This window comes from Rhinolophus sinicus, chromosome 2 (genome assembly GCF_057876585.1).
Source record: "Rhinolophus sinicus isolate RSI-liver-muscle chromosome 2, RSI-T2T, whole genome shotgun sequence".
Lineage (NCBI taxonomy): Eukaryota > Metazoa > Chordata > Mammalia > Chiroptera > Rhinolophidae > Rhinolophus > Rhinolophus sinicus.
This window is the reverse complement of record NC_142502.1, coordinates 15,912,036-15,936,957: the sequence shown is the minus strand read 5'-3', so window position 1 is coordinate 15,936,957 and position 24,922 is coordinate 15,912,036. Positions and strand designations below refer to the sequence as shown.

The following is a 24,922-nucleotide window of genomic DNA, read 5'->3' as shown; positions in this document are numbered from 1 at the left end:
AGGTGGGGGTTTTATATAGATAAAACTGAGTTCCTACTTTCTCGTTTAGACTATGAACAAGTTAAAATTTTATTTTATTACTCTGACCTTGCGGCAGGACAAGGAGGAAGGGGAGAAGAGACCATCTCATATTTGAATGTGTATAAATATATACTGTTTTTTTTTATGGTAGTTTATTTAAAACCTGTTTTATAATAGTTCTGAATTTATTTCTTGGAATCAATCATTCATTTTATATATAGTGCAGATTTCCTTCATCTTCTACAAAGTTCCTCCACGTAGAAAAATTTCTTAATTAAAATTTTTTTTTTTAATTCTCACACCCCCAGAAATGAAAATATATGTTATTTCTAGCATTTGGGAAGTGGCACATGCTTATTTAAAAGGTGAGATATGAAACAAAGAATTTATAATAAGCCTAAAGGAATTTAAGTTTAAAAGAAATGGATGCCTTTTACAGAGTCTTTATGTTAAAACAGCTGGAGAGAATTTTTTTAAAGGCAAATATTTCACAACTCTTTTTCCTCTGGACTCAGAAGGAAGTGAGAAGTCAACACCTCTCTATCAATCAAAAGCATCTTGAGATACACTGTTCAACTGCAGTAACTTCTAGACTACTTAGCAGGAGATTTTCTATTTATAAAAAGAAATACATAAAATGCACATATATAGTGACTTTGGTTTTATTTCACATTTTTCTTCATATAAATTGTGTTGCATCTGTCTTGTCTAGTGTCCAAAACACGATAATTTAAAGAAAGTTATTGGTTGCTATGATTTGTGATTTGTCAGAGGCAAACACCTCCAAAATCTTCATTTAAAAAAAATAAAATAAAAATAACCTTAGTTCAAAGTTCTAAAGAGCTCCTGTTTCTCAAAAATAGATGGAACATGTGAAAGCAATTAAATAAGTACCTGGACTATGTTATTTTTCACCACAGTGAATCTGGGCAGAGGAAATTAGGACTCGGGGGTGGGGGGGTGAAATGGGGAGACTCATGGCCTTTCAATCTGTTGTCCTGGTTTAACTATTTTGATTTCTTCCGGAAAAGCTCCCTCTGATGGCTCGTTTCATACATATGATTTGTGTCTTTGTGGACTCAAGATTTTTGTACTATTTCTTTCTATATCCCATTTCTCTTTTTACTTCCCCATCCCGTACACGCACACCCATGCAGCCCACCACCACCACCACCACCACCAGCAACCCCTCAGCTAGGTATGAAGTATATACACATCAGTGATTTTCTTCCTCTAATGTACCTTCTGGTATTTTGACTGTAAACCCGTGCTCATTTCATTTTCACTTGGCTTCAGAATTTTTTAATGTGAGTGTTATAGACATAATTCTAGGTTTGTCCCATTAGTATTTCCACAGACTTTCTATAACCTAATGTTGATTCTTCTATTAGAATTGCCTGGCTTTTGAGATTCATCAAGAAGGCAGAATGTTTTTAAATGTTTGTGTGTAATTCCGTGCACTGTGGTTTTGTTCAGGTGCCGATTACCCAGAGAGTTAACCAAGTTCTCATTGCTCTGGTTGACCACTCCAGCCGTTTCATCGCACCTCAACAATTCAGTCAAGTAAAAATGAAATTCAAACTAGACTAAGTGTCCTTATATAGTAGGGGCTATATTACTTCATTTTAATTTTTTACCTTTTGAATTTTAGACCAAATGCATGAAGCCTAATTGTCAGCATGCAATGTAGCCTCTCTCTGCCATTACCTGGGGTTCCAATTTCTATTCTTGATTATCAGGTAACCAGTAGTTAACTTTAATTCTGAAATGTGTATGCAGCATTTCATTTAGAAATTTTAGAAAAACTGAACATAGATATTGATACACTTCATGGAAGGAAATACCCCTGTCCAGTGACTTTGCATTTGTGGGTTATAATACTTATTCTTCGGTGAGTGCATTTGGTTTTTTCAGTCATGCAGAGAGAAAGTGCACTGGCTCCGTGCTGGGAGCTCCAGTGGGAGGACAGAGGCCGGGAACTGAGTGGTAATTATCCCTTACCTAGAGCCAAAGTGCCTCGGAAATATTTGTGCACTCGCAATATGCACCGTTTTTATGCCTCATTCATTTACTCTCTACCTCGTTTCCTCTTGAACTGTTTGGTACTCACTCTTGCTTACACCTCCCGATTTTATTGTCTATAAAGTTACAATGAATGAGTGCATGGCGGGGTGGGGGTTGTCTCCATATTGGACTCGTGCTCAGAGGTGTAGTTTGTTTTGTGTTTTCAGTTGAGGCATTTCTCTGCCTACTCTGTCAGTGAACTAGGCTTGAGGAAATGGAGAGAAGGCTGTTGCCTAAAGGAGCAGGATTCGCTGGCGCTGCTCACCAGCGGCCTAGGGTGTGCCCCGGCGGCTGCGCACTTCCGCCAGGCTCCGCTCCCCCGGGAATGCCTGAGCCCCGGGCCGTGCAGCAGCCCATTTCCGTGGAGACTTCTTTTGCGTTTTCACATTTTGAACAGATAAAACAGAGGAAGCTGCATATTGAATGTTGGCGCGGACTTGGAAGCGAAACCCTGATTTTGTTCACAAGGAAAGGATTGTTTTTTGCCTGGGTCACTGCTGCGGAGAGAATTTTTTTTCTCTGTCTCTGTAATGTTGGATACTTGAGGGAAAACAGCTGGGCTGAGCATACTTGAATCGCTGCAGAATGAAATGGGATGCTGGGGAATATGGACTGTGCTGTATGGCTGAAAAGGTCAGCTTTTTCCCTTGTCGCTCTTGGAGGAATGCAGGGGCTGTCTTCATGCTCGCCTTGTGAGCTCTTGGAAAGAGCTGAGAGAGGCGGAAGGGATGGCTGAGATGTGGCAGACGGTCCTAACAAGTGAGACAGAAGGCGACTTTTTTGCATCTCTTCCTTTTTCCTGCCCTGCTGTTTTTGATTTTCGGGGAGGACTGGAACAAGTCAACAGAATTTCAGTTTGGAGAAGTAGTTGGTGACCGCGTTTAAACAGCAAGTCCTGATGGGCCAGACAGATGAGAGCCTGGCCCAAACCACGGCAGTGAAACTGGAATTGCAGGGCCAGCCTTGGAGAGAGTCCTGTGGAGTTCTCCTGAAAGAGGACCGGGAGGTAGCTGAGACGAATGCAACATATACCCGTCAAGGGCAACCACGGGTGTGTGCTGTGTTGCTTAGGACCTAACTCTGCACTCATTAGACCTTGAGATGGTAGGTGGAGTTTCATGAACCTGTTGGGCAAATTTGTTGGTTCCCCAAAGTTCAGCTGCAGAACTTCCAAATTTCAGACTGGCAGTGAGGGCAGGCTGCAACGCGCTGCATGAGCAAAACTCTGGGGCAGGTTCTCTGATTAACTTTTCCTTTGTTTCTTTGCCAGTCAAGAGAACAATCGGATGATGAGACCGAGGAGTCCGTGAAGTTTAAGAGGTTACACAAGCTGGTAAACTCCACTCGCAGAGTGAGGAAGAAACTAATCAGGGTAGAAGACATGAAAAAGCCCAGCACTGAAGGTAAAAAAGCAAACTCCACCCTGCTTATTCCAATGTAAACCATTTAGGGTCCGTTTATCCGTAATAAAAGAATATGATTTCACATGGAAAATGGATTGAGTCCTGGCGAAGCTGGCAGAAGGAGAACTGGGTCTGCATGTTAGCAGGGTAACCCTCAGCGTGTTATAGGATGAAGGATCTGGGGGCCACCATTTCGGGGGCTTAGTAATTTACATAGTACAAAGATAGGAACTGGCCTGTATATGACAATGAAATCTTCTCAAGGTGTGGCATAGCTTGAATTTTCAGCTTATGTCATTTTATATAAACTGTGTTTTATAACTTCCTCTTCATGAAAACCTCTGCCCCCAAAAGGACAGTGGTTCTTGCCCAGTGAATTTAGTGGAAATTTGATACACATCCATCTCAAACAAACATTTAACAATCAAGGCACTTAATATCCTTTTGGACCTCTGAGGGGTGATTTGTTCTTCTTGTAAACTGTCTCAAGTCTCAATTCAATTGGGGCTTTAAGGACGTCCGTCCTAAGTGAATCTTTGAGAGCTATGTTGCTGGCTAAGCCACTTGTCAGAAGAAGCAATAATGTCAAAAGGGATAAGAGCTTGGATTTATTGGAATGAATAGTTAACCTTTGAAGTGTAATTATGACAGTTTAAGTCACAACTGGATTTGTCTCCCTTTTTTGTTGGTAATGTGCATTTACAGCATCTTGTAAAATTCTTCCAAAAAGATAAAGTAAAAGAGTAAGATTTCCTGTTTGGAAAATGATAAGTGAATTAGAAAAAATACTGTAAAGAACACACACACACACACACACACCCTGAAAAGCATATTGTTAAAATTTCACATCTACGTTATGAGGGATTTCAAATTTTTAACGTATAGATTAAAAATTCTTGTTGTACATAAAATCAAGTCATGGAGGGAATGGAACTTGTCTTTATTTACATAGATGAAGGTTTCCTGTTTTTAATTTTCATTTGTTGTAATTATTTATCAGTTTAAATCCCCTAGAGGAATATTGAAGGTAAAGGGGTTACTGTGGGAGAATGGAGTTAAGGGGGGGGGGGGGGTGGGAAGGAGGAGAAAGAGAGAAGGCTCTGCTTCATGACCAATTTCATAAACTTAGAGTTGTGTTTAATTCCAGGGTTTCATTTGGGTGTCTTTTTATATGGGAATTCTATGTACTTTTGGGTACAATGCTGATTTTACCTTTGGAAGCTTTAATATCTACCTGCCAGTTGTGGTTGTTACAATATAGAACATAGCCTGCTTTACTCTCACCACGGCAGCTCTTACTGAAATCACACATACAGTGTCAACTGGTATTATTAACGAAAACCATATGGAATTGTCATCGTTGAACCTTGGGGGCACCACATTTTAAAATCTCACGCTCACTTGATCAAATTAAATCTGCAGTATCACAACTAGATTGATGGGTTTTATCCATAAATGTGAAGTACTTGGTGCGTACTTAGTATTGGGTCTACCACCTAGTCACCTCCTTCATACGTGATAGTCGTGTGTTGGGGCACCTTTCCACTGCAATAATATTTGTAAAAACACCGAAATATTCTACCTTGCATATTCATCTCAGAATAAATCAATTCAACCAACTCTGAGAGACATAGTTGAAAGAAAGGAAAAATACACCAAAAGTGATAGCTCTGGGGTAAAAAGTAATGACCACATGGATTTTTTAGTTTGAACTTTAATTCATCTGAATATGAATTAGGTGTCTCAGCTGGATGATGGATTCAGGAAGCTGAGTCCCAGGTTACACCTCTGGTGTCTGAGGGTTGGAGAGCTGGTATGCTGTTAACCAGGCCTGTTGATGTTGCCAGAAGAGGTCCCGGATGTCTGTGCAGCTCAGGGCATCTGCTGTGGGTTTGCCCCCTATCACCCTGTTAGACTAGAACTCCTTTCAGCCCCTGCATAACAGAATTCTCTGAGGTTCCTCATTAGCAAAAGAGCTGGTGCTTGGTTACTTTGGCCCCTACTTCTGCAAAGCGGTAAAGATTCATACTCCCAATAACGTGTCCCCCTTGTCCCTGGACCTTCAAAGATGGGACCCTTGTGACTTCCTGCATGCCTGTGCCAATACTAAGTTGTCTGAATATTTATTGAGAGCATTCTGTGCGTGCCCTTTCCTAAACACTATAGATTTTATGTTGTTTTTAATATGTCATGCTCAGCATAGCCACCAGAGGCAGGCAGAGACCAATACCATCCTCATTTCACAAATGAGGAGACTAAGACACCAAGAGGTGAAGTAATGTACTGAAGTTCACTGAGCCAGCCAGCACAAGACCCAGAATTAAGCCTGGGCAGCCTGACTAACATCCTGGCTCTCCACTCTGCTCCCACGCCCTCACTCACCCCGCAGCTTCGGGGGCTTGGAAAAGCCTGGAGAGTTAGAATCCTTCACCCAGTCTCAGCCTTGTAATTTGAGTTCCAAGTCCTTATCTCGGCATGGATGACTCTAGACAATATTAAATTGTAAGCCTTTCATCTGCCCATTTCTGTGTCTTTCCTACAGCCAGTACCCTCTCATCCTTTTCCCTCATTGTTCCAGCTTATCTGTAACCTGGTAACGAATCATTCGCTCTCGTGCAGTCCTTTTCACCTCATGAAGTGCCTTTACCTATCTCTTCATTTAGTTTTATCCTCTCAATGTCCTTGTAGTAGATGTTCCTAAGATAGGTAGACATTATTGTAGGTGAGGAAACAGAGACTCGGAGACTGAAGTAATTGCCCAAAGACATGGAGATGGTGAGTGGCAGAGCCAGGGCTAGAATCCAGGGCATAAATCTGTGTTCTTGGCATTAAGTCATCCGATAGCCTACCTCCCACCTCCTGTCAAAATTACCTTTCCTTCCATATTCTGATCTCCACGGAATAAAATAGATAAAGGTCAATACGTGAAGCAGAGCAGACCGAAAGATGATGGAGTGAGTGCATCCTGAATGTTATTCTCTCAGTAGGGTAGTTGTACATTCACGTCAGAGGAGAGTGGGAGAAGTAATGCTCCAACCTGGAGGAATCGAGTCCAGGCTGGGATTTCAGGCCTTGGGTCGGGCGGACAGAAGAGCCTACGCCATGGGAGGCCTGCCCTCAGCACAGGCTGATTCAGCCACTTTGGAAATATTTGCCACACTTCCTGCACACTCTTTACCCAGATGCTAACTTCTAGAACCAGAAAGTAGAGCTACATGTGTCGTGGGTATGTGTGTACCAGCTGGTTCCAAACTCAAATGTGACATGGAAGTATTGGAATCTCTGATGACAACCCTAAGTAAGAGTCCAGAAAATGTCCAGACCCCCTGCTGAGCAACAGTTCCTTAAAGTATTCAATCAACCCACCTGACTTTTCCCAAAGCCCCTTAGGACTGTGGGTAGATAAGGGCCTGTGCATGCCTTCGTGAGCACCTGGGCTACATGTAAAGCCACGATCTGGGATTGGACTGCTTTTCTAGAGAAGTCTGCTGTTGGGCTGCCTTAACCATAGGCTGTGCCTCTTGACTTGGCTCCATCACTTCTTTCTTCCCGGAAGTGGGGAGTAGGCTGTATCTAGAAGAGGTTGCTTCCATTTTGACTTCCAGCAACAGAGGGACCATTGGTCTCTATGCCTTATCAGTCACGTGGCCTGAGGAAAGAGCAGGAAACTTTCGTGATGGTCACACACTGCCCCTGGTGTGATAGGCAAATTCCTGTCAGAACCCTAGACCTTAATTTTAAACTGTCCTGAAAGATCCAGGAATAATTCTGGAGGGAATATATTCGTGCTGCCAATTGTGGAGACCTTTGGACTGGACGTTAGTCTTCACTCTCTGCCCCATCTCCTTGACTTCAAAGTCAACCTTGAGTTGTATTCGGTAGCAATCATTCTTTTTTCCTTATATTGGTAACTGTAATTCCCACTAATTGGAAAAGTAAGGAACTTTTGGAATTTTAAAGGACTGCTACCAATCTTCTCATCTTTGCCCCTCTCTGAAGTGAGCAGTCCTTTCCCTTTATCTCTGACATTTAACTACATGCTGGCACCCTTGTCCCAGCTGGTATATTTAGTGCCATTCCTCCGTTCCAGGAAACTTTGTATTTTTTCCCTTTGACAATTCAGCTGGTGGAAAGCCACTGGTGCTCAAAAGTTTCCTTATAATTAAAGGGACACAGCCAGATAGGGTCACTACACCCACAATTTGACCTACTTTTTTTTCTCACATCTGTTCACATCACACAAGCAGAAAAGAACTCAGTTTTTCTGCCAGCCAGTCCAAACCTTTCCACTGGGCTCCAGAGGGCTTGGTGCCACACCAGGCTCCAGCAAAGATTTCAAGAGCTAGAATCCTTGAGACACAGTGGAACACTCGATGGGGCTGCTTGCGTGTCCAGGCCCTTAAATGCCCCTACTGCTCCTAGCAGGGCTTGAGTTGACGAGAAAGTCTGGCTGGAATCCCCCAATTCCCTCACTTTTTGTGTTTGGGGACCATTTGTCAGTTGCATTTGCCAGGTACAGCCCTTCCTGTACCTGTTTGCGTTTGTGTTTCTAAACGCAAACTCCCTTAGTGATTTCATTGCTTAAATGGCATATGTACCAGCCCCATGGTATTCATCACACTCTAAGTATAAAAAGCCAACCAGACTCAACAGGGAGGGCCTTTTAGAAGGGGAGAGATTCTGATTCCTAGCTTCTGAGGCTTGCACTTACAAACTGGGGAGGGTAATTATCTTTTAATAAATGATAAGGAAGATTGTGGTAATGACTGTCTTAGGTTTTCCAAATGGCATTTTTAATAGGTCTGTTAAGGTGTTTGATCTACCAAGATATTTAAAGGAGAAGAAAACACATCCGAAAGCTTCTACCGTTAAGTTTGTGTGAAACCCTGCATTTGCAGTTTGGTTGTTTTCTTTTCGGGTACATTTACTTAAGTGGGAGCCAGGTTTATGAAGAGGATAAGTGACATGGGAAGGGGGATCATTGAGGTTTGTGCATGGACTAGTTTATGTTTTGCTGGGTGGTGGGGGGGGGGTATAAAGAAATATCTGTGAGAGAATGCAAAGGAATGTTTGCAGGAGGCCCTGACCATATCTGTTGATTCCTCTCCAGGCGGGGAGGAGCCTGTGTTTGAGAATTCCCCAGTCCTGGATGAAAGGGCCGCCCTTTACTCTGGAGTGCACAAGAAGCCTTTTTTCTTTGACGGCTCTCCTGAGAAACCACCAGAAGATGATTCAGACTCTCTCACCACTTCTCCATCATCTAGCAGCCTGGATACCTGGGGAGCTGGCCGGAAATTGGTCAAAACCTTCAGCAAAGGAGAGGGTCGAGGCCTCATTAAGCCTCCCAAGAAGATGGGGACATTTTTCTCCTATCCAGAAGAAGAAAAGGCCCAGAAGGTCTCTCGCTCCCTAACTGAGGGGGAGATGAAGAAGGGTCTCGGGTCCCTGAGCCACGGGGTAAGTACAGATGGTGTTTGCTTCTATGACAACTCCCGTCGTAGGCACCACCTTCTAGTGTCCCTGGAGGAGGTTCAGAGTGTCCGGAAGCAAATCCGCTTGAAGAAGACGGATACTAATTATTCATGTTCCAGAGCTTTTCTCTGCCAGCGTCCCTCCAGAAAAGGCGTTAACAGCATGACCTGTGACCTGCAGCTGCTTCGGCAAAGGCCCAAAGGGGGAGGGAGCTGCGGCGTCCCCAGCAGGAGGGTGCGCGGGCGCCCCTCGGTCAGCGAGTTCAATATCACCTACGTGGTGGAGCGGAGCCTGTACAGCCACCTGAACTTGACCCAGCTAGTGCGTCCTGCCTCAGACAGGACCCTGAGCAAGGCTGAGAAACAGGACCTGAGGAGGTGTTTGCTGGAGGAGGATGAGGAGGCAAAGAGGAAGTGGGCCGCCACAGTCGACCGCTGTACTAAAAGGGTTCTCTTGAGAATCCACCAGAAGTCCGTGAGTCACAAAGAGGGTCACCAGGATGGCCTTGTCATTTCTGTGATGTGCAGTCAAGCATTATGGCCTTTCCTCTGTGGAGCCTACCATCCTCCCCTCTCTCCTACTCATAACTTCATGCCTGGAGGGTCCAGTCCACCATCATCTCAGCTTTCTAACCCTACTTTCATTTGGTGATGGCTTCTCCTTTTCCGTTCGTCCTCTAGCCAGTTGAAGCTGTGCTATTTTTCATTAAAACTAAACATTGACGCTGATCCAGAGGGCTTTCAGAGAGCGGGGTGGGGTTTGGCCTCCCTCTAGGAGTGGCTGTCTTGATTCCCAGCCACCACGTCACTTGACCTCAAAGAAGCTGATTGAAAACAGGATATTTTGCCTCTAAAAGAGATGCTTATTCTGTTAGTTAATTAAAACAATAGGAACTAGCTCATGGAAAGATTGCCATCATCACGGTCACCAATTTGGTGATTTGAAAACACTGTGCAAGGTACGTTTCTTTTGTTAGTAGAGGCAAATGGAAAAAAAAAATTATATCTAAAGGGGAAATAATTAGAGCTTTTCTTTTACTTAAGTCTAGTTGATGTACTTATCTTTTTAATCAAAGAGACCACTATCTAAAAATGTCCTCCGCGGCTCTGTAGATTCTTATATACATAGCAAGGAATAAGATACTTACTTTCAAATACTAAAATGTTTTTCACTTGTATTACTGAATTTTTAGAGATTGTAAAATTTATTTTCAGGGCCTGACTTATTTTAAGCTTGAGAATGTAGGTATTTCCCCCCTGGAATTCCTACCCAACTTTTAGTTTGCACAATAGCCCATATAAAATGGTGCAGAGAGAGCAGTTGCTGTGGGTTTCCTGGCCTGCGACATGTCCCCTGGTGCCCTGCTTAATCCACTCGGGACTGTGGCCATGTCCCCTTTTAAAGATCTGAAGGAATAGACTACTGCAATCTCTTATAGGGGCTTTACCAGGCTTCCTCCATACTCATGAACAAGATTTTCTTCCCCAGATGATTACTGTAATTTAAATTCCGTCAAGTTCTGCTTTTGTGGAAATGGAGACTGATTGGCCAGTGCCATCGTTAAGATGACGTTTTCTGTTCTAAAAGGATCCTTAGGTCTGTCCGTAGCTCTTAGGTTTCCCAAATATTCCCACATGTATTGATTTTCTTGCTAAATCTAATTTTTCATCTTTTCACATTCCTATCAGTCTTGCAACACTTTCAATACTATTAATAACAACGTTTCTTCTGCTTCGTTCAGCATCATGGCGATAATTTAGGGTGGTTTTGTTTTTGTTGTAAAATAACCATTCTTTCTCTTCACTCATTCAGTTCTTACCCACAAATCTTTTGTAAAATACTTGTGGCTAACCAATCTTGGTGTAAATTACTTTTTTCCCTTTAGAACTATTCTGCTCAGGCTCTCTGTCTCTGTACATTTTGACATGACCTTGATAGAGTAGATCCATCTCTTCTGTTAATTGATGACTGAGTGCCATGAGTTTCAATCATGTAATACTGATAATTTTTCCACACTGAGCTCCTTGAATTGTTCATGTGACCCTCATATTGTTTATTACCAGGTTAATGATATTACTTTACCAAGATTTTCTTCCAGAAGTTATATTTCTAAGATTTATGCCAATTAACATTGTGGGCCCATAATTAATTCTTCATTGACACTTAGCAGGGACATCTGGGCACTTCCCCCTGCCTCCCCTGTAAAAGTGGCACTATGTAATCTCTATTTCAAGTGTCAGCCTGAGGCTGAATATTTTTAAGGTACTATGAGCTTGAAGCTGGACAGTGTTAAAGTTAATGCTTGTTGAAGTACATATTCAGTGCTAAATTAGAAATTTGCATGTACTTTTTATTGTAAGTCTAGTTGTGCAATCAGGAAAACAATTTAATTATTCAGAGAATGTAAGGGAAAATAAGTGTTTAACGACAGAAAGAGCTTTTTTTGTCTTTAATGGATTAAGACAGTTTTTTTGCTTGGCTTACTTAAAAAGCTTTTTCCATTCTCTTTCTCATATATACCCTTCATTTTATCCAAAAGTGCACAGTTTCCTTTAATCTTCAACCTTGATCTTTTTCCTCTTTCAAAAGAATGCCATATTTGCTTGATGAAACCTCAGGGAAATGATAATGCTTTGTATTCACTGGAAATGGTCACTTGTCTTGCTTTTTATTTGGTCATTCAATTTTTGTTTGGTGGAACAAACATGCATGACATTTTGGAATTTTGTCCTTTTTTAAAATTCAACCTCCTCACCCTTGAAAAAACCCCCAACAAACATGTTTTCAACTGCATGACCATTGCATTGACTGGCTCCCCTCATCCACAAGCGTCTGTGTAAAACATTCTTATAATTATCTACACAGGAGATGTATGAACTTAGAAAACCTCATTTAGGCTTCATTTATGTAGACCACCAAAGCCAAAGATTGGTTCACTTTCTTTACCTCTTCTCTCTTCAGTGTCTTTTTTTCTGTTGAAGGAATGGTGCTTCATGAACTATTTGATATTACTGAAAAAGTTAGAGATTAGTTCAAGCAATGTTCATTGTTACATTCTTTGCTCTTTCTACATTAAGAGGAATCAGTTCCAGGTACCTTAGCATATCACTTGGAGAGGTTTTAGTGGGTAGTTAAGATAACCAGTCCACTATTTAAGCTTTTAGGAAGAAATGCATACGGCAGGCATACAAAGACATGAATGAGCTTCTAATTTATTACAGTTATAGTTTCCACATAAGTTCTTTGTCAGTTATTTCATGTGCATCAGACAGAACACGCCGGGCTCCAGTGTTGCAGTGGATGCTGGCATTTAAAGCAGGGAAGTGCAAAAGCCATGCAATGATGGGGCATCTGGGTGCCATACTATGTCTGTGAAGTCCTGAGTCACAGGAAAACAACTAGAATAAAATCACTACCTTTGCAAAAGTGAGAAAATCTCTTTGGCATTATAAGCTGGAAAGAAAACGTTAATGTTAAAAAGTAGCCTGCAGAGGTGGTCATAGCATTGCTTGTTGCTAGGTTAGAGGATTTGGTGAGTGTGTTTGCATAAAGAGGTCTTTCTGTTTTTATAGAACAGATTAAGTCTAGTTAAATTGACCATACGGGAAATAGGATTGTCCATTTATGTTTAATACAAAATCTGGATAATGTCCACTGGAAATCATGGCCGTGATGGATTATTTAAAATGGCAACAACAGCCTTGGTGACGGAGAAGAACAGTTATGTGACATCCTGAATGTTGGTGACCCCAAAATGCCTCCTGTACCACTTACACATCTCCTGGCCCTCTTTTCTGCCACGCCTGCTATCTCACCTCTTGGCCCATTCCTGGGATGCTCTGGTTTTACAGTTGAAGCCCCCAGAATGTGAGGCCCAGGAATAAGCTCTAGCCCTTCATTTGCATATTTAGAATGTTGGCCAAACCGAAAAGCTGGTATGACAATTGTTGCAACAAGCTACAGTTCTCAGTGTAGCCCTAATGAGAAGTAATGGAAGAAACTAGCATTCAGAGAGTGTCTGCTTTGTGCCAGGTAGTGTGCTAGAAGTCTTCAAATATATGATACAGATAATAGTTAACTGATGAAGAAACAAGCTCAGAGAGTTTAAGTACCAATGTTCACACAGCCAAGTAAGTGGCAGAACCAGGATTTGGATCCGTGTCTGTGATTCCAAAAACCTAGGCATTTTCCTTCCTGGGTGTTTCTTTCTCAGTTGAGTTAATATATATATATATATATATATATATAGCATTTATTTTAAATAAGCAGCATTTATAGTATACATTGTTCTTTATATTCATTTCTTCCATTTAGTAGCATTAACTAGTGTTCTCTGGGAAACAGATAATACAAAATATTGGAACCCAAATTTGCTATTCAACTTTTATTACTGGTTACTTAAAAAGATAATCAGTTATAACAAGAATTAATGTACTTTAAGTTTCTCTTTTGTCTAACAGATTGTTTTGGGAGGGTTGTGGAAATGGTCCGAGTAGCTTTTGCTAGAAAAATAAAAGGAATTCACACCAAGTTCTGGGAACTATAAAAGACTGAAATATAAGCAGTTTCATAAAGTTTGAAACCAACTGAAAGCGCATTAAAGTTTTCATTATAACATCTGTGCTTTTCCTATTGAAACCAAGGGGTGTGGTCAGAGACAGTCACTGAATCGACTTTTTTCTTTCTGGGCAAGTGTGACGTCTTCACTTCATACACTCTGAGAAAAAGGGTCATAATTAAGTAGGGAAGTTAGATGGGAAAGTTACCAGGATTTTGGGCTAGGTCAGGAAAGCAATGAGTGAGTAATCCTCTTGTCTGATTGGACTATTGTAAACATAACCTAATTTCCCCTTTCCTAGCAATTTAAAACTAAACAAAAAAGAGTCTGTTCAAAAAGCCTGCTGTCAGTGACAGAGCTGTAGGGTTTCAGACCTGAGTTTCTAAAAGCCTTCTGAGCAGATGGATCCCTTAATATGCATTCCCTGATTACCACTACTGTATGCAGCCAGGACTGGGAGGGTATGTGATGTTTGTTGCTAAGAGACAGGGAGTCTTAAAGCACTTAGTGCATGGATGGTTTTATTGTTTTATTTTTTTTAACCACTTGGGTTTTGCGTGTTAAGGGGATTCTGGACCTCTGGTGTAGGCACAGTCCCAGTGGCCTGTGGAATGGCTAAATAAGTAAAGTTTGCTTTGAACATGAATCATGTATTCTTTTCCTCATCATTTCTCGTTTCCTACTTTCATCCTGTAACATATTTGTGATTCAGTGATGTCCTGCAGATGGGAAATGTGTTGGGTTGGTGCACTGCTGGCTGACTTAAGCATAACTGGATTATTCCTGCCCTGCCCTCTCCTTTCCACAGAGAACCTGCAGTTTTGGAGGGTTTGATTTGACAAATCGTTCTCTGCACATTGGCAGTAATAACTCTGACCCAATGGTGAGTAATAACTCTGACCTAATACATCAGAGGGAAAGTAAGAGGTTCATAATCAAGCCACGTGGTTGACATAGTTTCACATTTAGTATCTTTAAGATTTGATACTGGGTAACCTTTTCCTAAAGGTGATCCTAAATCATATTGGAAAGAAGCCCTATTTCACCCATCTTAGGTATGCTTCACTCTTCCATGCGGAATGAATGATGACCACCTCGGCCTCCATCTTTCTGCTTATTGTAGCACCATTCCTTCAATGCCTTTGCTTCCAGTTTTCTCCAGGTCACAAACCCAGATGAGTTTGGCTTTTACGGTCCCAGCCATTTGTGCACACGTGCATTTGGTTCAGACTAGTCTGAAGTGCACCTGACTGCCATACTCAGGTAGTGCAACGGGGTGGAGCCCTGGGATTTGGGTTCAAGAGTAGGTGCCAGCATTTCTAACAACCAGTTTTATCGCAAGTCACGTACATAGCCACAGACTAAGCCTAGGTCTTTCTGATCTGGGGTGTCCTGGGATGAACTCAGTCTCCTTGGGGCCAAAGCAAACCAGATTCTTGAGGGCCAAGGTTACTGCCTCCTCAAACCTGCTTCTTCTGGGTCACAGTCTGGGGACAGGCCACAGCTGTGCTGTACAAGTTCTGCTCCTTACCTTTACTTGCTAAGGCCCCAGGGGTGTGGGTGAATTTTACATACAGTTTTGTTTTCCCCTTAGGCATATTGAGAGGAAAGTGTGAAATTAAGATTCCATGCTTATATTGTTAGGATCATGTATAAGCTAAAAAACACCCGTCTATGATTTTCAAAGTGAGAATTTCCTGAAGGAATAAAACTGTATTATTTGGATATCAAATTGTATTGATTCATAAACCAATAATTTTCTGTAATCAAACTTTTACAAAATGAAAGTATGAGATTTTTTTCTCCATTCTCTAGGGAAAGTTGTTTTCTGTTTTAGGTGAAACAGAGGACGAGAGGTGACCCCAGTCTAACTTGTCCAGAAAAGGAAATTTATACACTTAGGGGTGGACCACGCAAAGTGCCACAGATGTTGGACTTGTAATGCTTGAGATTTGCCATTTTGTTTTTACTATTTCCTATGTGATTCAGTAGTATGGTCTTTTTCGTTGTTCCCCACTGCCGGGATTATGTGAACATTGATTCATTTGAATTGCTCTTTAGTGGTGAAATGTATTCCCTTGGGTATTTAAAATTGTGGGAAAAAACTGTAATAGGAGAAGAATGTGCTCAGATTAAATAAAATAAAAAGTAACTCACATCCCACTTTAAACAAATGAACAAAAGCCTCTTAGTGAGTAGCTTTTAATTTTTCATCAAAAGGATAAATAACAGAGCACCGAGTTAACGTAGGAAAAATTTTAAGATCCTGGGGGGTGCCAGTATTTTTCTGAGAGGTAAAACATTAATGGTTTGAATAATAAAAGCTGTTTTGGTGCTTCATTTTCTGTGATTCAAGGTATGTATAATTTTTTTTTTTTTTTTTCAGGGTAAAGAAGGAGATTTTGTGTACAAGGAAGTAATCAAATCACCCACTGCTTCCCGTATCTCTCTGGGAAAAAAGGTGAAATCGGTGAAGGAGACAATGAGGAAGAGAATGTCTAAAAAATACAGCAGTTCTGTCTCTGAGCAGGTATGCAGCTGCCAAGGAAAGATCCCCTTGGTTCCTCCTGACAGCAGGGAAAGCCGAGGATGGTTGGTCAGAAATTATAAATGGTGCTAAAAAATGTGTATTCCATGGCATTACCCTGGCTCTAGGACCATGCTGAGTTTATGTAGACAAACATTTGATACAAACATTTACTAAGAACTTAAGGTCATACTAGCATTGTGCTTGGTGCTGGGAATACAAAACGCAGGCTTCTCATACAGATGAGAGAAAACACAAACGTAAAAAAAATGATTATTCTTTAGTTCAGTAAGCACTAAAATTTGAGCACAAAAGAAGGACTGTATTTTCTAAAAGGAAATCCCTTACCACAAAATGGATGTCACCAGAACCAAACCTAAAGAAGATACTTACATTTTCTTAGGCAGCAGACTTTTTCAGCATGAGTTGTTCTGGAAGCACAGAGCAAGTCTGAGAAGTAAACTCAGAAAACACTCCCCAGCTGCAGGACTTCGATGGTAATCCTGTTTCTGCAGGGCTGTTTTCACTAACTGGCTCTAACTGTGCCCATGAAGATATCACAGAATTGATCCCCTTAATTCTATAATTTCATCACTAGACACATACCCAGTTTCTGTCTTACTTGTATGAATCGAGGGAATAAAGAAAGACATGCGGAGAGCTGGGCCTTGACATAATTTCGACCATTAGATTTTCAAAGCACTCACCTCCGGCACCTTTATAGTATTCATTTTGTAGTCTGTTGGAGTACCTGTGTATGCTGGTTGTCTACTTGAAATATGTAGGTAATGCTACTTCATCTACAAAATAAGAACCCGGAAAGCAGACATTTTTGCTCAGCTGCTGCCCTCTGGTGGGCATAGTCAGCTACACGCGAAACATCCCTTGTTTGAATCACTAACAGCACCACCTCGCCAGCTCTGCCAGCGACGCTGTGATTCAGACAAAGCCTGCACAGCGTCTTCAGTTTATTACAGGGTTTTCACTGGGGGAGGGTGTGATTTTGCTTCCCCACCAACCCCAGGGCATTTGGATAGTCACAACTTGAGTGAGGTGGGGTGAGGTGGGTGCTACTGGCATCTAGTGGATAGCAGCCAGGGAGGCGACTTACAATGCACGGGATAGCCTTCCATGACAAGGAATTACTCATCCAAAACGTTGATAGTGCGCAGGTTGAGAAACTCTGGCTTAGACCTACAGGGGAAACTGGGGCTGCCTCCAATGTGTTTGTTCCACGATTATTTTCGTATTCTTTGCATTTCTTGTCCCTAAGGATGTGGGAGCGATGTTGATTCTATATTTCTGACCAGAAACAAAGCAAACTGTTCTGTCCTATGAAGCAGATGTCGTGCCTGGGAAAGCAGCATCTAATTTAAAGCACTTTATTTAGTTGACTTTCCCCCAAAATTGAAACATCCACTAAAAGCTCATGTAGACTTACATTTCGAGGGGTTTTCTGCTTTACAGATCATGAGCATAGAATTTTAATGTCATTTGAGCACTTTTTGATACTTTTACTGCTATATACCAGTCTTGTATTCTTAGGTCTGTGTTTGTTTTTTCATAGTTATTTCATATAAGGAAAAAACAGAATGAATAAGTGGTCTTTGTAATGGTTTTGGGGGAGAGAAAATTAATGTTTCACGTTTTTGGGTGTTTTTTTTTTTTAACTTTTTAGTAGATATACCATCCATTCTAGTAAGAATTTTTGTCTGCTTTGTTCCAGCTTTATGCCCAGCAATAGCATCTGTTCTTGTAGGTTATCAATAAATACATGATGAATAAATCAAAAATTTTTTAAAGCATTTACAAACATACAATATCAGAGATGTGTATTTAATATTGCTTTTCAAAAAAATGTGTTTTTTCAGAAGCATTAAGAAAAGAATTTAATTGGAAACATGTCTTATTTTATGATTTAGAAAGGAGGAGTGAGAATTTAGTCAGGAATTCATACTTCGCAGCTTCAGTAACATCCCAATAGTGGCACCTCTGGTTGTAGTTTTTGAGGTGGTTTGCTCACTTTCCTTAAATGTAAAGCACAACATGTGTGGGATCAGAAACTGCCATGGCTGTTGTCCTCAGATGTTTGCAGGACCCGCAGAATCCCGTGAAAGCCCTTCTGATGATTCGGCACCATGCAAATAACAGGTTTCGTTTAGAGGGTTTGGTGCTCACATGGCTGTGTAATACACCAGAGAGGTTTCTGTTTTGGCAAGTAAGCCATTCTCACTGCAGACTTTTTGAAGAATGATAATGTTGTACCGCTAATCAAATGAATATGCTATACTTATCTGTGCAAACGACGGGCTGCCATGCTGATGGCACATAGCCACGCCAAAAAGGAGAAGTACTGCTGAGTCACTAATGTCAGCATTCTGATAGGAAAAGGATGGCACAGCTTTTTACTAACAACACAGAAAAGAAGCGAAAGAAACTAAAACCTGGGTGACATGGAAATTTCATCCTAGACTGAAAAATGGTATTTTTGCTGCATATCTGGGTCCTAAGTTGGTATTGAATTAGCCAATTTCAGTAATTTGTATAAGTAGAAGTAGAAGTATCTGGACTTTTTCTTTTTTTTAGTGTTTCCCTTCAAGTAGATTACATAATCTCTGATAGTGCTTCCAGATGCTACATTACTAGTGGATTCTGCATTTGAAGTCCAGCTTCAATACTGGACTGTTGAGTATGCTAAGACTCTAAGCCTTTAACGAAATATTTTGTCTTAGAGGTAGATAGATTTTTCTCAGGGATTTCGAGAACTTTTATTTGAGCCTGAAAAATAATTTTTAAGTGCTTAATTAATAGTCACATGGACCACAGTTTTAAAACAAAGCAAGGATATAGATTGAAAAGGAAGATATTGGCTATGGAATCACATATGGATATAAAGATGGATTTGATTGATTTAGTTGAGGGCTAAATTGCTTCGAATTACAAAATGATACTCGTTTTGTCCACTCTGATGAAACTCAATTTTGTTGAAACCCATTGCAGGATTCAGGCCTTGATGGAATGCCTGGCTCCCCTCCATCTTCCCAGCCTGACAGCGAACACATGGAGAAGCCCAAGCTCAAAGCCGGAGGTTCTGTCGAGAGTCTGCGGAGTTCTCTGAGTGGACAGAGCTCCATGAGTACGCCTGTCTAGTTTGTAATCGTAGATGATTTCCTTGGGAGTTAAAAATCAGACTTTTACTGAGCGTCAGGTGCAGCCAATTTAAAGATAAATAAGACCAAGTTCCTACCCATAGGATGCTATTAGAGAGACAGACCTAGAGTCATATTTGTTAGTAGTAGATGTACAGCAGTGGCACACAAGAGGGGGTGATGAATTTTGATCAGAGAAGATAGGGAAAGCATCTCAGAGGAAGGATCGAGAATGGAGGAGAATTTAGGCGAGTCTTGAGGTCAGAAAGATGACCAGTAAGAGGCGGCGGAAGGGGGAGAATTATAAATGTAAGTGATAACAAGTGCTGGTCAACTAGTCCAACCAATGGTGGTGTCCACAGAAAGGCAGGGGGGAAGACACCACATTTAAAGCCACCACTTTAAAAGCATTGGGCCTCGGGCAAGTTACTTGACCTCTCCAAGTTTGTTTCCTCATGTGTAAAATGGGGTCAAAATGGTATGCCTGACCAAGAGGTCAGGAATGTTAAAGGCTTGTGGTGTCCTCCATTAGGGAGTCACAGTGTCACCTGCATTCCCAGATCATAAAGATCACTTGCTGGAGACCCCCCCTCCCCCCACCTGCCTACAGTTAGGGGCTTGATTAAGGGTAACAGTGAGAAAACTCAGATCCTCCCCTGACCCCTAACGGGGCCCTGCTCTGGTCCTGATGTGTCTGTGATGGCTTCGCTCCTCTGCCCTTAGTTCCTTCGATGCCTTTTAGCTTTGTTATGTGGCAAATCTGTATTTATCCCTGTTCTGCCTGTTTTTCCTGTCCAGGTGGTCAAACCGTAAGTACCACCGATTCCTCGACCAGCAACAGGGAAAGCGTCAAGTCGGAAGATGGGGACGATGAAGAGCCCCCCTACCGGGGCCCCTTCTGTGGGCGAGCCAGGGTGCACACCGACTTCACGCCTAGTCCGTATGACACAGACTCGCTCAAGCTCAAGGTGTGTCTGCCTGGCCTCAGACCTGGGCTCTTTGTTTCTTTGGGGGGTGTTCTGTTGAACACTGGGCTAGTGAATAACAAAACAGAACCAGCCAGCATTTGCGACAGAGATGGGTCTTGTGTTCATCCTCCTGGCCCTGAACCCTGATCTCAGCTTCCCTCTAGAATTGCTTTTGTACCCTCCAACCTCCAGTTTCTATTCTTTCTCCAGCTAAAGGAATCTTACTGCTATCTCTGTGTGATTGCTGATATTTCTATGGGACAGATGGAGTTCCATAAAATGTATGAAGTGGTTACAGAACAGGGATTGCCACTGGCATTTGAGTGGTAGGAAGTTCTTGCTCTGAGAAGTAGGAGCTCTGGGTGATGGCAAGTCATTCAGAGAGCCAGGTGCCCCCCACGAGTACTGGGAAATGCTTCGTCCTGAGGTGCAGGAGGGTGGAGGGTGTGAGGCCACTGGCCTTCCTGGAATCCAGCGCAGTCGGGAGTACTCTGTCTGGCCCTCTGCCAAACTCCCATTCATGCAAGGTGACTGATGGACCCAATTCTGGCCTTTGTAGTGTTTTCACATCTGCACAATTAACACATCTGATTGATTTGTGATTCACGCTTAGAACTGTACCTAACGGAAAGATCTTTGTCCCCTGGACTACAGAAAGGAGACATCATTGATATAATCAGCAAACCACCCATGGGCACCTGGATGGGCCTGTTGAACAACAAGGTGGGCACATTCAAATTCATCTACGTGGACGTGCTAAACGAGGAAGAGGAGAAGCCCAAGCGCCCCACCAGGAGGAGGAGGAAAGGAAGACTGCCCCAGCCCAAATCCGTGGAGGACCTCCTTGATCGGATCAACCTGAAAGTCAGTTCCATCTTGTTCTGGTCACACTCTGCTGTCTCCTTCCCCTACACTGAGCCAGCGAGGTCACTTTTAGGGAAGGGTAGAGGATGATCCGTGTCATTCAGCAAGGGTGGCCCATTGCTCTGATGAATATCCATTGTTCTACAGTTACCAGTGTTCTCATGCTGCCCTTGACCTCTGCTGTGGGTGATAGCATGAGCCCCAGGTGAAAATGTGCAACTAGCCCCCCCAAGAGCCACTTTCAAAGATGTGTGACTTCGAGCTACTACCAGGAAGGGCTGTGAGCACAAATCCCTGCCACTGTGCCCACCGGGCTCCATGGAGGCCGTGAGGACTCATCCCTCCTGTGTCTCCCACCAGGACTCCCAATATCTAGTGAGGTGGGGCTGCAGTGGTAGGTTCTGTCTCCTTGCAAAGCCATCTTGTTTCTGGGGAAGTCACAGGCCTTTGTGAGTTGGATTTTAATAGTTCTGTAAATGAAAGAACAGTCTCATCCACTGTGTGGTGTGTGGCTCTGAAGACATCAACTCATAGCAAGGACACAATTAAAATACAAGCCCCTTTCAGTCTGCAGTGTGCATCTTCTTAACCCATGATTAATGAAACGCCCCACCTGCCTACTAAGCCGTAGGCCTACGAGGTACAGAATAGCATACAAACGACACTTAACTAATCTTCCAATTAGCATAAAAATGACTGTGGAAAAAGAGTTTATGGGTTTGAGGCTGGATGTCAGTCGTGTGTCACGTGGCTGGGCCTGCTGACACACTTCTGTCCTCTGTCCCTACAGGAGCACATGCCCACTTTCCTGTTCAATGGATATGAAGATCTGGACACCTTCAAGCTCCTGGAAGAGGAAGACTTGGATGAGTTAAATATCAGGGACCCAGAACACAGAGCTGTTCTCTTGACAGCAGTGGAGCTATTACAGGAATATGACAGTAAGTCCCTCTTAGCACAGAAGTGGTCCTCGTTCAAGCACCATGTTCTTAGGTCACCAGCCGCCCTCCTGGAAGCAGCCGGCCTATATGCTTAGCTCCCTGGAGTCACTCATTTGGTCCTAGGCTTTCCAAAGCCAAGGTCAATTTTGTCTTACGTCAAACAGCACAAAGAGCTAAATTCCCAGTGCAGACCTTCCTGGTAACATGGGAACAAAAAAACCTTACTGCTGGTAGCTTTCCTGGCATGTTTCCAGGTAAGCGTTGGGGAAAATGCTGCTCTAGGTGACTGAGAATTGAATTCCAGTTTTGTTAAGAAACGTAGTGTGTGTCATGTTAGGTACTGACGGGGTGTGCCATCAGCAGGCCATTAGGACACCTGGGCACAAAAGTGACTGATAAACCAGGAGTATCTTGCCCAGCAAAGGGTTAGTTACTTCTCACAGCACACAAGGGGTTATTTTCTTACTGAATAGATTGGTTAATGAAGAAATGAAATTCATCAGCTGCCATTATAGAAGCAGGAAATGCCTGAAGTGAATATGTAAGAGCAGAGAATCCCATAGTGCGAAATCTCAGCCGAAATGATAGCTCATTTTTACAGCCCATGAACAGAATTCAGTGGGCTCCCAGCTTTTATGTAGTCTCTTTGAGTACACTGTATCCTTTGCTCCATTAACCTAGTCTTATCTTGCTCTTTATTCTTTAATCTGACATCAAAAATTTTCCTGAAATTATGCATCACAGAGGGGGCATCCTTTCCAGTTACTGAATTCAAATGCATTTTCTTTCAAGGGCTCTGCTCCAGAGGCATCAGTAGCTAATAGCCTTTCTATTTTTAAAAGATACACCAAAACCATGGTTAATGATGGGAAAAAAATTACACGTTACTGAATGACTCAGGCATGGAAGCAAGTGTCTCAATATAGTTACATTCACTTCCGCTTGGTAGGTCCTCCCTCTAAATTACCTGATAACAGACCACACACCATCAAATAGATGTCTGAACCCTAGATAAATACGCTGCCTTCAGGGATGGATTGCGCGGGAATTATGTTGTGTAGTTAATATCACTTTATAACCAGGTCTCTTTAGTATTGGTTTCTTTTGGGGAGGGGGATGGGGGGCGGTCTGTGGCCAGGTTGGGTGTGAACCTGGCTCGGTGCCTGGTGTGGCCAACCAGCTATATTAATATCAATTAATGTTGTATCATCTAGTCTCCTGGACCACATCTGCTCTATGAAGTAGCTCATTTGCTCTTCCACAGCCACTGGGAATGGCTGGTTTATAAACCCGATCCATTGCATTTCCTTTATTATTCAGAACATAGGAGGAGCAAAGCTAAGAACTGAGTACAAAGCAAGATCTGTGCTTAGTCTTCGTCTTGTCACATTGGCTCAGATTAATTGTCCTTCCTGGTCTCACACCCTGAGATTTGCATGGGGAGGTATTTCATAGGAGGGAATCTTTGCCCACTGTGATGCTCATTCCGAAATCTAAGGAGACTCTTTGCTTCTTCATAAATCCCATTTTGAGTGTATGGGGCCACTGTTTACAACATTCCTAATGCATAAAGTAGCACTTCCTTTTGTTGGTTCTAAAACAGACGCTTCATGGGCTCAGAGATGCTGTTTAGTGCCAAGGGTGTGGGTCGAGACATCCTAGGATTAAAAGGTTTTACATTCAGTGCAGTTTAATTCTGTGGTTAAGAAGCAGTCTCTCTCTAAGTAACCAATAACTTAGGGGAACACTATAGATACCTGTCAAACTAAATTTCTATGCACTAGACAGAGTCAGCGATCTATTGAGATCTCAGAGATCTTGCAAGTTTTCTAGCTCAGCCTCCCACAAGAGCAAGAAGCACATCTCCAGCATTGGTCGGCCTCTCATTGCATCTGTGCTTAGGGAAATGCCAGCCTGGATACAGCATTTGGAAAAGACTAATTGTCTGATGGCAATTCTTTACATGCATCCCAAATCCACAGTCCCAGGTCTCCCCAATGAACCTCTCTTTTAAGAAAATAATTTTTGTAAGAATTTTAATCAGTTATTTCAGATATGCCGAAAAGTACAGAGAAAAATAAAACAAATCCACATATCCACTTCCTAAATCCAACTGAAGTGAACATTTTGCCATATTTGCTTCAATTCTTATCTTTTAAAGAAATAAATGTTACAAGCCCATTGAGAGGCCTGCTATCCAATAATTCCAATCCCTTCCGAACATCTTTCTTCACAAAGGTAATTGCTTTCCAGAAAAATGGTGTGTGTGTGTGTGTTGAGATGGGAGTGGGAGAGAGCTTTAGCCCAAGCAAAATCCCTTCAGGGCCAAGGTCAGGTCATGCCCCAGTAGGGTTTCAGCCCCACAGCCCAGTCCTCTGCTTTTGTTGGTTCTTCACCTTCATGCTTGTCCTTTGTACCCTGATATTAATGCTAGTAAGTGCAGGGAAAGGAGATGGCCTTGAGTGTACAGCACAACTAGGAGGTCCCCTACCTCTGCGTTCTCCCTGATGAAGGAGCTCAAGTTACTGGGGAAACACTGGCTTTTAGTTCTAAGCAATTTTGCTAAACTTGATAGTTGGGTTTCTGCTAAGTAGCTGCTGATTGAATCTTTTAGACAGAAAGTGACAATAGGCCCTTGACATATGCCTCATGATTTTATAAATGAACTGGTTTTCAGGCAGTGCGAAGGAACCCTTCCCTCCCCATAATAACTTAAGGTACCGTGCCGGGTCTGGTGAGGCTGGCTTCCCCAAAGATGCAGACACAGCCTGCATTTTTATGCAGTGGCAGGGGACAAGTTTTCTGTTTTATTCCTGTTGGTCAGCACTTTGGAGTCTGTTTTAGCCAAAGCAGTACACTGAACTGTTTTGCCAAGGACAAACTACGTTGATTCCTCTTCCTGGGTTGTAACTGATAGCTCAAAACCCTCATTTTATAAGTATCATTTTCCTAAAT

At 42.4% G+C, this 24,922-nt stretch overlaps 1 protein-coding gene across 11 annotated transcripts in view; it reads left to right on the top strand.

The window, feature by feature from the left end:
• The window catches only part of SASH1 (SAM and SH3 domain containing 1), a 233,739-nt gene that overhangs the window by 194,333 nt on the left and 14,484 nt on the right, over nucleotides 1-24,922 (top strand). For 7 of the 11 annotated variants that reach the window (XM_074333692.2, XM_019746922.3, XM_019746921.3 and 4 more), the window contains 8 exons: nucleotides 3,356-3,488; nucleotides 8,599-9,434; nucleotides 14,327-14,401; nucleotides 15,905-16,048; nucleotides 19,046-19,181; nucleotides 19,993-20,162; nucleotides 20,817-21,026; nucleotides 21,817-21,967. In XM_074333692.2, coding sequence (XP_074189793.2) covers nucleotides 3,356-3,488; nucleotides 8,599-9,434; nucleotides 14,327-14,401; nucleotides 15,905-16,048; nucleotides 19,046-19,181; nucleotides 19,993-20,162; nucleotides 20,817-21,026; nucleotides 21,817-21,967 — 1,855 coding nt within the window. Of the gene's footprint in view, nucleotides 1-2,411; nucleotides 3,190-3,355; nucleotides 3,489-8,598; nucleotides 9,435-14,326; nucleotides 14,402-15,904; nucleotides 16,049-19,045; nucleotides 19,182-19,992; nucleotides 20,163-20,816; nucleotides 21,027-21,816; nucleotides 21,968-24,922 lie in introns of those variants that run through there. The other 4 variants (XM_019746923.3, XM_019746927.3, XM_019746926.3 and 1 more) reach the window with 3 other exon arrangements.